The sequence below is a fragment of the Sphaeramia orbicularis genome, chromosome 5, assembly GCF_902148855.1.
Source record: "Sphaeramia orbicularis chromosome 5, fSphaOr1.1, whole genome shotgun sequence".
Lineage (NCBI taxonomy): Eukaryota > Metazoa > Chordata > Actinopteri > Kurtiformes > Apogonidae > Sphaeramia > Sphaeramia orbicularis.
This window is the reverse complement of record NC_043961.1, coordinates 23,959,046-23,971,803: the sequence shown is the minus strand read 5'-3', so window position 1 is coordinate 23,971,803 and position 12,758 is coordinate 23,959,046. Positions and strand designations below refer to the sequence as shown.

At 41.1% G+C, this 12,758-nt stretch overlaps 1 protein-coding gene across 1 annotated transcript; it reads right to left on the bottom strand.

Annotated features, from left to right (window-relative positions):
- Nucleotides 1–2,224: 2,224 nt before the first annotated feature.
- LOC115419019 (tubulin monoglycylase TTLL3-like) lies at nt 2,225–12,639 on the bottom strand. The gene is made up of 15 exons (XM_030133621.1): nt 12,485–12,639; nt 11,690–11,843; nt 10,799–10,888; nt 10,515–10,618; nt 10,243–10,423; nt 10,098–10,150; nt 9,182–9,310; nt 8,982–9,096; nt 8,787–8,882; nt 8,488–8,680; nt 8,234–8,382; nt 7,910–8,153; nt 6,908–7,167; nt 3,429–3,604; nt 2,225–2,763 (listed from the first exon to the last, which is right to left on the bottom strand). The coding sequence occupies exons 2-15, from the start codon at nt 11,796–11,798 to the stop codon at nt 2,311–2,313; spliced, it is 2,352 nt and encodes a 783-aa protein (XP_029989481.1). The 5' UTR covers nt 11,799–11,843; nt 12,485–12,639; the 3' UTR covers nt 2,225–2,310.
- Between the last annotated feature and the right edge of the window lie 119 nt (nt 12,640–12,758).

Genomic DNA, 12,758 nt, shown 5'->3' with positions numbered 1-12,758 from the left:
TAAGGAAAAAAAAAACATCATCCACCTTTTCCATTTCGGGGGCACTGTTTACCCGAAAGGTGTCTTGCTTTAAATTAAGACCACCACAAAAAATAAAAGGATAGGCTGAAAAATTTAAGGCTTTCGGCTAATGTGGCTAATGCTAAGGAAGTACCCCACCGGAAGTGGAGGTCGTGCGCTAAAAAATAAAGTTATTTTAAAATATAGATATTTCCATTAATATAGTTTGCAAAGCAGTTAAATGATTAAATACGGTTCCAGTGTCTGCTCAAGGTTAGGCATGGGCGTTAAATGGTTAAGGTTAGGGTATGGTTGGGGTTAGTTTTCAGTGGTAAATGGCCCTTGTGTGCACTGTGTGAAGGTTCGTTGCTACGCTAATGCTAACGCGAAAAGTTGACGGCAACTTTGTGTTATTTTATTTTGAGAGGAGGAGAAGAGGAGCTTCCTGTGGAGCTCCACTATCATGGCATCGCCCATTTGTTTGCAGGTAGACCTCTCCTCCTCAACTCAAACGGAGTGTCTTCACTAACACTAGATCAAGAAGGACATTTTGTGGAGATAAAGATGTGTGCCGTGGTACTGCAGTGCCTCGGCACCTGGCAACGAGCTGAGCTGTGGTACCGAGCCATGGTACGCGGTGCCGTGCTGGGGTACCTGGCACCGAGCCGTGGTACCGCGGTACGTTGCGGCACCAGCCGAGGTGCCACGGCACCTCGCGGCATCAACCGTGGTGCCACACCAGCCGAGGTGCCACGGTACCTCGCGGCACCAGCCGAGGTGCCACGGCACCAGATGTCGGTGCCGCAATATGCACTTGCTGTCTCTCAACAAATGGGCGATGCCATGATAGTGGAGCTCCACAGGAAGCTCCTCTTCTCCTCCTCTCAAAATAAAATAATTTTAGAACTTCTTGTAGCGAATATTCATCAAAAATGATATTGAATGTCAGGCAGTTGAACAATTCAACACCGTAATCACACAATTGTTTACTCGCACTGGTAGTTCACAAAGTTGCCGTCAACTTTTCGCGTTAGCATTAGCTTAGCAACGAACCTTCACACAGTGCACACAAGGGCCATTTACCACTGAAAACTAACCCCAACCATACCCTAACCCTAACCTTAACCATTTAACGTCCATGCCTAACCTTGAGCAGACACTGGAACCGTATTTAATCCTTTAACTGCTTTGCAAACTATATTAATGGAAATATCTATATTTTAAAATAACTATTTTTTAGCGCACGAGCTCCACTTCCGGTGGGGTACTTCCTTAGCATTAGCCACATTAGCCGAAGCCTTAAAATTTTTCAGCCTATCCTTTTATTTTTGTGGTGGCCTTAATTTTAAAGCAAGACACCTTTCGGGTAAACAGCGCCCCCGTAATTGAAAAGGTGGATGATGTTTTTTTTTTCTTATAGTGGATATTTTTTTGGGCTGCTCTCTTTTTTTTTCATCATAGTAGATAATTTTTTTCACCTGTTCTTTTTTTTTTTCTTATAGTGAATAATTTTTTGGGCTAGTAGATAATTTTTTTTGCCTGTTCTCTTTTTTTTTTCTTTTAGTGGATAATTTTTTGGCTGGTCTCTTTCTTTCTTATAGGGGATTTTTTTTTCATCTAGTGGATAATTTTTTGTTGGGCTGTTCTCTTTTTTTCTTATAGTGGATAATTTTTTAGGCTGTTCTCTTTTTTTCTTGCAGTAGATAATTTTTTTCATCTAGTGGATAATTTTTTTAGGCTGTTCTCTTTTTTTTTCCTTATAGTGGATAATTTTTTTGGGCTATTTTTCTCTTTTTTTTTTTCTTGTAGTAGATCATTTTTTTCATCTCGTGGATAATTGTTTTAGGCTGTTCTCTTTTTTTTTCTTGTAGTAGATAATTTTTTTCATCTAGTGGATAATTTTTTTAGGCTGTTCTCTTTTTTTTTCTTGTAGTAGATAATTTTTTTCATCTAGTGGATAATTTTTTGGCCTGTTGCACCTCTGGGCCACCGTAGTAAATACTACATAGTTGCAAGTCTTGACAAACATGACAAAGATTGAGTCCATTCAAATTTATAATTACAGATTTTTCTATCACAAAAGAGAAAATCTATGAGAAGTAAGTGGTCTGATGCTACTTCATTATGAGGTAGACCTTAATGTCCTTTAATAGAGTGTTCAAACTGAAAGAACAGGTCAGTGGTTTGCAAAAGTTTTCAGCATGGAAAGAAATACTCATTACACAATGACAGTCTCAATGCTTTTATTTCCTGATGTGTTTATGTTTTTTATAGGCCAGTGTTCAAGTCCTGGTGGCTCAATGAATGGACTTATTTTGGAACAGTCATCTCCAAAGCCAAATGAGGATACTTTTGCATGTTACAGGGTTTAAATCTGTCAGCGTAGGCCTTTGATAACCCTGAAGTTCTGCGTGAAAACAGAGAGTGAGCACTTATGGGCAGGTAGATGGACTTGGTCACAGTCAGCGGGAGGTTAAGTGTTAAGGTTTCACTCAGCGTGGACACAGGTGTCGCGCAGGGCACAGGAGGACGTAGCACAACTGCACTGTCGGCGTTCTTCAGATGATTCACTGTACCTTTGAATGATGTCTTTGGCAGAGGCGGTGCTTTTTCTGCTGCAGACTCCTTGTTCTTGTCGGGGCCGCAGCGTTTTGATGCTGAATGTTTGGCGGACCGCAGAGGAGGAAGTGGACAGGAGCTTTTGATCTCAAAACCCTCAACGAGTAGTTTGATTCCTAAATACTGTGGAACCTTTACTGCTGCCTGGAGAGAAAAGTAACATCTACTGAGTATCACTCTGATGGCAGGGATCATTTATAGACACATGAACCAGTAGGGATGCATAAATGTAAAGAGGTGCTACAAGTACAAACTTCACTCAAGGACAAGGACAGATAATAACACAGTTGTAAAACACAATTATTTTCATCTTATGTCTAATATTTTGTTTTGCCTTTTACATTTTTGTCTGTCTAACATTTTTACGTTGTTTTTTTTTTTTTTTGTCTTGTTATGTCCTTCATGTTGTTTTTGTCTTGTTATGTCTTTTATATTGTTTTCATTATTTAATCTTTTATGCTGTCGTATGTTTGTTATATGTGAATGCAGGGATGGATACTCAAAGAGATCATCTTTTCTATGCATTATTGTTACATCTGGATGTTGGAAAGGCACACAGTGATGCAAAATAAAATTACAAATCCTCTATATTATAAATGAGCACATATTGTATTTGTGCTCATTCAATGATGGTGTGATGAAGCCCCGAACAACAGACAAAAACAACCAAAACCAAAAAAAAAAACAACAAAAAGCAGTTACTTGTGATGGCTACCAGCCAAACTGTTATTTTAAACATTCGTATCGGTATGAATCCAGGGTCAGTGAATTCCTACTGGTGGAAAAAAAGACACAGAACTCTTGTTTACCTGTCGGTATATGAGCTCAAAGTCTCCAGTGTTGGCAGTGCGATCTGTTCTTCGGTCCAGGACAACTCGTAATGTGTCCTCCTGTACAGCAGCACACAGACGGGCTGTCACAGGTGTGGATGGAGCCATGGTGGGACTGGCATTGATCTCTATTAACCATGGACGCAAGTCATGACCTGAAAAACACATAACACAATCACTAAAGGTATTGTTTACACTGTATATACAACAGAATGTACTACCTTCAATGCATTCAAAACCCACCTCAAACTACGGCTTCAGAATCAGAATACTATTAATATACGATATAATAATATTATTAATCCCAGGGGAAATTGTGTGCTACAGGTGCTCCAAGGACTACAGCTGTAAAGTAGCATATTGACTGATTCGGGCATATTTACATTGATATGTCCATCCATATGCACTGTCCCTTTTAAATAATAAACCTAAAAAAATTTACATTGATATGTCTGTCCATATGCACTGTCCCTTTTAAATAATAAACCTAAAAAAACTATATAGCATTGATTACAGTATTTGCAGCTAATGAATTATCTGTGTGAGACAAACAATGAAAACTACACAGTGTTCTTTTTCTAACTTCGCTAAGGGAATTGTCTTGGGTGTGACCAACTACGGAAGCTCCAATGACATCACGTCAGTCAATGACAGACCGGTTAAGCCATGCTCGGAGACCCACTCCCTCTTATTACCATGGTTGACCACACCCTCCTAAATCATTCTTGCCCTCTCGTGAGAAACAACTTCGCTCTCTCAACGTGTTTCAGGCTTTTGGCTAGCTGCTCAACACTTCCCAGGAGTCCTGTCAAGGAGTACGTTGCCGAATGCAGTTTCCACTCTAGTCCGGATCGCACTAAGTATTTCATGAGAAGTATCAGACTGACGCATCAAGGTAAGTTTGAATTGTACCGGTTTGGGTAACATTAGGTTGTTATCCAGACTTATTCCCCAAGTTTAGCTAACGTGTTATGACAACCTAACTCATGACATTGCTACTTGCTAGGTTACAGTTGTGCTGTAACCTCTAACGTGGACAGGTGCTAACGTGTTTTGATGAGCCAAGTCTAATGATTTATCATGACCTTATCCCCCTTGCTATTAGCATGTCTACAGCCGCTACCCCCGCCAAAGGTTCAGAGCCAAAGGCTAAGGAGGCTGCATCCCACCTGTGTCCCACATCATGTAGTGGGACCATCTCGGGCAGGGATCCTCACCCATTGTGCATAGTGTGCATGGGCAATAAACATGCTCAGGCTTCAATAGCTGACCTGCAATCCTGTTCTCACTGCTCTTCAATGCCAGAGAACATTTTGGAAAGAAGGCTGAGAATAGCTGTAGGGAACAGTCAGGATCCCTGTCTGGCAGCCACAACTCCCATGACTGACCGCCATCATGCGAGAGCTCCAATGAACTGCGCAAACATGATGGACACAGAATCCCCAGTTATGCCCCCACTTTTCGAGGGTTTGGATCAAGGGCTACTGGGAGATGAAGACGCAGAGTGTGATGCCAACTCTGACCTCCTCAACATGGAGGATATGGAGGAAGAATAAGACTATTCTTCTGACTCTTCTTCCTCATCCTAGCAGTCCAGAAAATCAAGTGCTAATGAGGTTGTTCCACCAATGGACAGTGTCTTGTATGAGGTCTGCTAAAGGGCTGCAGCCAAGCTAGGAATCCTGTGGTCAGCAGACTAGGGTGCTGAGGGAATGGAGCAGGACCTGTATGATGGCAAGAGGCTCCTGCCAGCCCACTGTGCCTCCGGCTTCTCGGATTCATGGCATTGTTGATATCTGTGGTGCAATGAAAGCTGCTTGTGATGAGGGATTTTCAACAATGGACTGCATCTCTACTGTCAACGTCATCTGTACCGCAAAGTGAAAGTAACAGCGCGGTGTGTTGTATAGCAGATATAATGCAGCTTCTGGTGAACGAGCCATGGTCACTCCCCATATGCAGAGATCTTCTTTCCCAGGCACGGGGTGAGATTTATCCTCCTCACTCAGACCTGTGGGCCTGGATGGAACGTGAACGCAGCAGGCCTGTCCCTTGATGTAACTGACACTATTCAGAATGCCAGAGTCTCCTCCACTCGCTCACTTTACAGTGGTAAGTGGTGGGTTTTTGAGGAATGGTGCAATGATAGGGGTACTATCCCTTTCAAGTGGTCTGTGGTGGAGGCACTTTGTTTTCTGCTGGAGCTGGTGGATAAAGGAAGAGCTTTTTCCACAATTAAGGTCTATTTGGCAGCAATTTCAACTTGTCACGTAGGTTTTGGTGATAAGTCAGTGGGGCAACATCCTTTGGTGTATCACTTCATGAAGGGGGCCCACTGTAAGCTCCCAGTGTCCAGGCCACTAGTAACTTTGTGGGATTTGTTCCTTGTTCTGGATGCCCTTTCACATGACCCATTTGAGCCCACTGAGGTGGTGGGGTTAAGATTTCTTTCAGTTAAGACTGCTTTGCTGCTGGCTCTGACCCCTGCGAAGCGAGTGAGTGACCTATAGGCTTTGTCAGCCCTCCTGTGTGCAGTTGGCCTCTGGGTGTGCTAAAGCATGTCTGTGACCTAATCCAGCATTTGTACCTAAAATAGTGGAGTCATCATATAGATGTCCTACTTTAGAGCTCTTAGCCTTTCACCCTCCACCATTCTCCTCAGACAAACAACTTCACACCCTGTGCCCTGTGCGGGCTCTGGGATGTGTGTTGATAGAACAGCTGGGTTCAGGAGAACCAATCAGCTGTTTGTTTCCTGGGCCACCACTCATAAGGGCAGGCCACTATCTTGTCAAAGGCTGTTGCACTGGATAGTGGAGGCCATTTCTCTTGCTAACAAATGTAAGGGCTCTTAGCCTCCTCTGGGAGTGAGAGCCCACTCTACCAGAGGCATGGCCTCATCATGGGCCTTATTCAGAGGAGTGTCAGTTCAGGACATTTGTACAGGAGTAAGTTGAGCTACACCACACACATTAGTGTGCTTTTATAGGCTTGATGTCATTCATCTGTCACTATCTCATGCTGTACTGGAGGCAGGTACTGATGATCTAGTGTAAAGATCTCTCTCGAAGTCGTCAAGGGTCATGACGTCAGGGAGCGGTTGCAATCCGGGAGTGGGCTATATCTCCCATAGTGAAACACCGAGCGAAATTGGAAAAAGAACAGATGGTTACTTGCAAAGCCCTGGTTCTTTGATAACAGAGTGAGGTGTTTCACCAACATTTCCCTCCTTGCAGGCATGGAAAGAACCCGGCTTAGAATGATTTAGGAGGGGGCAGTTGACCATGGTAATAATAGGGGGCAGGTCTTCAAGCTTGGCTTGACCGGTCTGTCATTGACAGACGTGATGTCATTGGAGCGTCCGTAGATGGTCTTGTCCAAGGCGATTCCCATAGTGAAACACCTCAGTCTGTTATCAAAGAACCAGGGATTACACAAGTTACCCTCCGATATCCTACCTAACATGAAGTCGGCTCCGTACAGTTCAAAAGTGTTTTTGCGTGACTCCACTAGGTCCTGTGCTGTCTGCAACGCATGGATCACAGCCTTCTTCATCCCACAGATGACAACAGACTCCCACTGAGCTTCCTGACCCTGGCTTGACAGAAAGGTCTTGAACTGCTCATCTGACCACATGTTGTCCGCTGGGATGCCTCGATGGCGTTGTTGGGAAGGCATCAGATGCTTCTGGATGGAGTTATTGCACAAGTGTACAGAGCTGGGGAGAATGGGAAAAGAAGTCCCAAATTAGGGAGAAATAACTGGAATTAGTGACAGGAAAAAAGTATGAGGAAACGTGAAAGATCAAAGAAGAGGCTACTTAATGAAACTGTTAAGTGTTTTCCCATTTTTTAAAATGCATTTCTACTTTCCTGTTTATATTTAGTGTAAATTCAGTGCAGAATAGCAGCAAAATCACTGACGATAAACACAAAAACTGTCAAGAAGCAAAATTTACCTGTAGCTGTTTTTCAATTTTATGTCACTGTCTTTTAATAAACTATTGTGGCCACCCTTTCTGTTAAATATAGTAAAAAGAAATACACCCAAATCAAAACTAAATATCTATAATCTCGTTTCCTATTTAAAGCAGGCATTTCCACATGCTTTTTCTCAAACATTTCTCAAATTATTAATAAAAGTTTACAATGGATAGGACAAAATATTTATGACCCACAAAGATATGTAAATATTTTTCCTCTAATAAATATTTTCAGTGTCAACATAGGTTGATTTGTAGCGTTAGCCATGCAAAGCAATTAGTGTTATTAAAGACTGAAATATTATTGAAAGATTAACCGGAACACAGGCACCAATTAAACAAACCTTGAGCTAAAATTGACTCAAGTCTGAACTCTGCTGCTTTGAGAGTAAAATGAAACCAACTACTATCTTAATGTGATGCACTTATTCAAAACCAGATACTTCTGATACTTGGATTTTGGATATCACCGTCTTACCTGTCTAGTGTATCCAGTGAGTAAAGCTGTGTGGAAAAGCGCAAATAACACTTTTTATAGAACCACACAGTAAGAGGGTTCCAGTCCGTGACCAGGAACCACTGGCGCACATCAAATTTGGTGTCATGGACCAGTAAGGGACGCTCCAGATACTTCTGGACTACCCACTTGCTATCCCTGATCAGGGTCGGATCACCGTCTGTCAGCCTGAGGATATCATGCAGGCGTTTGGCACATTTGATCCCTAAAAGGCAGGTGATCTAGGTCAGTCAAGCGTGGTAGGTAGATGTTATTGGAACTGTTCAGTGATGTTTGACTTCTTACCTCTGCCTCTGGACTTTGCTCCAGGTTTGATGATCCAGATGTTGTGTATGCCATCTATGTCCAGCTGTGGACTGACCTCCCTGAGCTTTTGCAGCATATTCTTACAGCAGTTCACCAAATGATTACAGTTCTCAGTCTCTATTCCACGACTGAATCATGTAGCAGAAAGAGGGGAAACTATAGTGAAACCGAAGTTCAAGGTTTGCTTAATATCCATGCTCTCTCTCACACACAGAGAAACAAATTGTACTTACTGAACAATGAGGTAGTAACTCTCAATAAAGTCTGTCCATTGCTCTTCTGTAAGTGTGTGTGGTGACTCCAAGCCTATGTCTATGTCGTTGTGCTCCAGACTCTCCAGAAACTCTTGGCATACTTTTAGAGCAAAGTCAATCACTTTAGGAAGCACCACTGATTTGTATCGGCGTTTCTGTCTTTTTTTCTTATCTGAAGGTATAGAAAGAAAACTTTTCATGTGGTATGTATGTAAGTAGTACATATTTGCATGTATCTGTATTGTTTTTGAGTATGTATTTTTATGAGTTCTTCATACTCTGAACTGTATGAATTATGCCACTCGTTTTGTCGCCCTGTTCTCTCTCCACAATGTACTTCAACAGACTAACGCAGGCAGTTCTTCTGTAGTCCTCTAGAGAGCACCAGAAACAGAGGAAGAGGTGTAAGCAAACAGAAAATATAAATACACAGGAAAGAGACAAACTTTGAGAAGCATAAGGTGAGATCTCACCAATGAAGGCATGCTTTTCACCCTGTGCTGCCGGTCTATAACAGCGGGGGAAGAAAGTGTCTGGATCTGCCGAATCAAACCAGTGCAGTTTCCCGAGGTTCACACATAATCCCACCTGAAAAATGGAAAGACGGCTCATGAGTGGAAAGGATGGATCATCCATTGATACCACTTTTGTTCAAAACAACTTAATAATGTACTTTGGTGGTAAAGCTTCCTGCTTTTGCAAAATGATTGGTAATTTGCTCTTTGTACAGATTGTTAGTGTTGATGGCATCTCTTCGGTTCGTCCAGTAGAAATAAACCATTTCATGGCGGACCAAGCGAGACTGTGGAACAAGCAAAATTTATGTTTTATAAACCTCAGCAGAAATTCATGAAGAACAAGAACACTTTTTTTGTATCATTATTCCTGTCATGAAAACACCATTTTACATTTTTGATGCTCTGAATGGAGCATTTTCTGATTAAGATAATATTTCAATGTTGGACAGTTGTATAAGAATATGTACTTCATTTGTTAGTCTTATTTCAGGTTGTGAAATACAGACCACTGTTTATGGTCAACTGGGGTAGAGATCTCTCTGGTAGAGGTACTCCAAGGCAAATCCACATTTCTGTTTGGATAGAGCAGTGGTTCTCAAACTTTTTACAGTGGAGGACCCCCTGAAATATAAATTTTTAACCAAGCACCCCCAACTCTCGCTTCAGCATTTTTGATTTGAAAAAAATTACGCAAAATTTGTTCCTGTGCCAAAGGGGTGTGATTATATTTTCAAAACTTTGTAAACAAACAACATATATTTAACTGTAATATATAAAAAATAACAATTTTTTAAAAGTAAATTTTGTGTGCAAAATATAAAATGAAAAGTGCCCTCTTTCATTGATAAGACAAAAATAAATTGGTCATTAATTAATAAATGAACCCCTGGGATAGAGAAACACACCTTCTCTAGGATATCAACAGATGGGAGGATTGGCAGAGAAAGGATGTTTTTTCAGGATAATGGCAAATGAAATAATATTTGGAGAATGTAAACACTTAATTTCACTCTGTGAAATGTTTATTTTCCCCATAGCCTCACATTGGGAAAAACATGCATTTTTTCTTACCATGATGTCATACAGTCCATCTGGATCTGGCTCTTTTTCAGACTCTGAGTTGTCTGAATAGAATGAGAAATATGAAAGACATATAAAAAGAAAAGTCTGAGGCAAGATTTCTGAAACAGTCGTACTTCTGCCTACTGTAGCTCACCATCACTGTCATCACTTTCACCAGCGTCATTACTGTGAAAGCTGTTGGTTCTGCTCACATCACTGTGATGCTTGTGTGCATGGCGTTTGGAGCGAGGCTTGAACTGCTCCACCCATCCTCTGGCCCTCAGTGCTTCCCGGATGACAGGGTAAGGACCGTGGACAGAGAAGACCTTATGCATCTACAAGGAAAGATGGACAGTAGACGTACTAATAATGAGTGGCTTCATCATACTGATCACAGACTTTTCATGTGTTGAGTAATGTTCTAACCTTGACAGCTTTGTCCACCTGAGCTTTGGCTATCCTCAGTCTCTCTGGATTAAAAACAGGCAAACTGGTAATACTGCGACGAAGTTTGCCCTCAGGAGGTGTAGCTGACACACACATAAACACACTGTTCATCAGACATACAGTATATGAACAAATTATAAAGATTTTGTGAAAATGAAGACAATTTCTCAAGTGAATAAGTGATTTGAGTATATTACAAACTGCTGTTGCCTGCACTGGCATCATATCATATCAGTATACATAAAACATATAAATATATATACTTATTTGTGGGCTTTTTTCTTCATCTTGCTTGCATTGTTGGACTACAGCAGTCTGATCCATAGACTGGCTTCCATCATCTCCCGCACTTGCTGTAACAGAGACTCAATGTTATACATACAGTATATCGCTACAATAGGCTAAGTGAATGATTTCGATGTGACTATGTGGACTATTAACTATTCTTAAACATAAGGAAGAGAAGCAGAAGAACAACCACACATTCCTAAGCGTCTTTCAACCTGTAACACTGCAGATGTTAAATATTCATTACATACATACAGTGAACACCAGGTACTCAGATGACGGAAAAGATTAGTATCTAAATGCATAAAATATTAACCAAATATATTTGAGAGGCACAGAGGTGTTGATTCTTAACATTAGGTATGCCACGGTGATCAAAGGCCAAGGAGAATGTAACAGAAGCTTAATCCCTGACATCTTCAGTTTAGAGCCAAAAAGAGCAAAGCTATTAAACTTTAATGCATGGTTTCTGAATTCAAACATTTGCCCATGTGTCCTGAGTGTGACCTCATGATTAATTCAGGCCAGTCTATGAAAACAAAGTCCATGGAAGAGTTAAGTCACTCATTGCTAGTGACTGGTTATTAATTAAATTGACGAATCTTCCTGTATTATGAATTAAAACAGAATAAGACAGAACATTCCCTATCCAACGATGCATTTACCTTTACATAAGTAGACATTTATGCAATTGTTTTATAAATACAAATGAGAAAAAAGACAATTAGTGCATTTCTTGTTTTAGGATAGGCTTACAAACTTCCTGATATGCACAAACTTCGAAGAAGTTTAGTCTACAGGAAATATATTTTAAGATGTCAAGCATATGTAAACACCTGTTAACTAATTTGCTCTTTGTGTCTCACCACTGTGTGTGCAAGGTGTGCAACATCTGTCAGGAGCTTGATGTTCTCCCTCGTCCAGTTGGACAGTCAATTTGGACTCTGTGGTTTTCATACTGGAATCAGCTCTCATTCTTCAAGGTGGTCTGTGTTTTGTGGTCTGGTCTAACACATTCTGCTGTAGAGAGCACGGCAACAATCATATAATGTAAAAATACCAAGTGTTTAATGCTTAAAACTATTATGTTCAATAGCTGCAAATGTATTGTTGTCTACTTATTTTCTGTTATTGCTGACTTACTGTTTCCACGTGCAGTGGACTGTAGAGTGGGTCAAGTTGCTGTGCATGAGACAGCTTGGCTACACCTGTCAGCTCTGAATTAACACCCAGGTATAGAGTGATACTCACTCAGTACTCTGATTTTCTTCAGAGACCTGGGCAAACACTGTACCAACTGAAATGCTAACTGGTTCACCAAAATCATACAACACACAGGTGAACTCACTCCTCTCCCTGGTTCATAGGATACCTCTTAATAATATCATCATCATAACCTACTGCATATTAGGTACAGTACACAGTAGCTACATTTATTGCTTGACACCACAAAGCTGGTGCCTTGACCCAGCTTTATTCTGATGCACCAAGCTAACTGCCGATAAAGCTGTATTTTCTAACAAAAACTCTGCCCAGTTTACATTCGTTCGAGACTACCACTTGATATTACCGCTGTCTGGTATTAAATAAACATTCAAGTGTCAGATTTTCTATCATCCCTATCAGCTGCGAATTCACGGCGCAGAGACGGTTCATCTTACCTGCTGATGTCCACATGCCTATTAGTTCACTTCGGTGGCGGCTGTTTCACAGGAGAAAATCATGGTGCAACTGGTACCTGTTCCCATCGACCTGTTTACTGCTACCATGGAAACCAGGTCCCGATCGCAGACTGCGGTTAGGGTATATATTTTTAATTTTGTTTGTTTGTTTGTTTGTTTTGTTTGTTTTGTTTTTATTAGAGTCACAATAAATCCTTAAAATTGAACTAACGAGTTCGCTTTAACTTCTGGGACAAAATGCATAATTTTAATA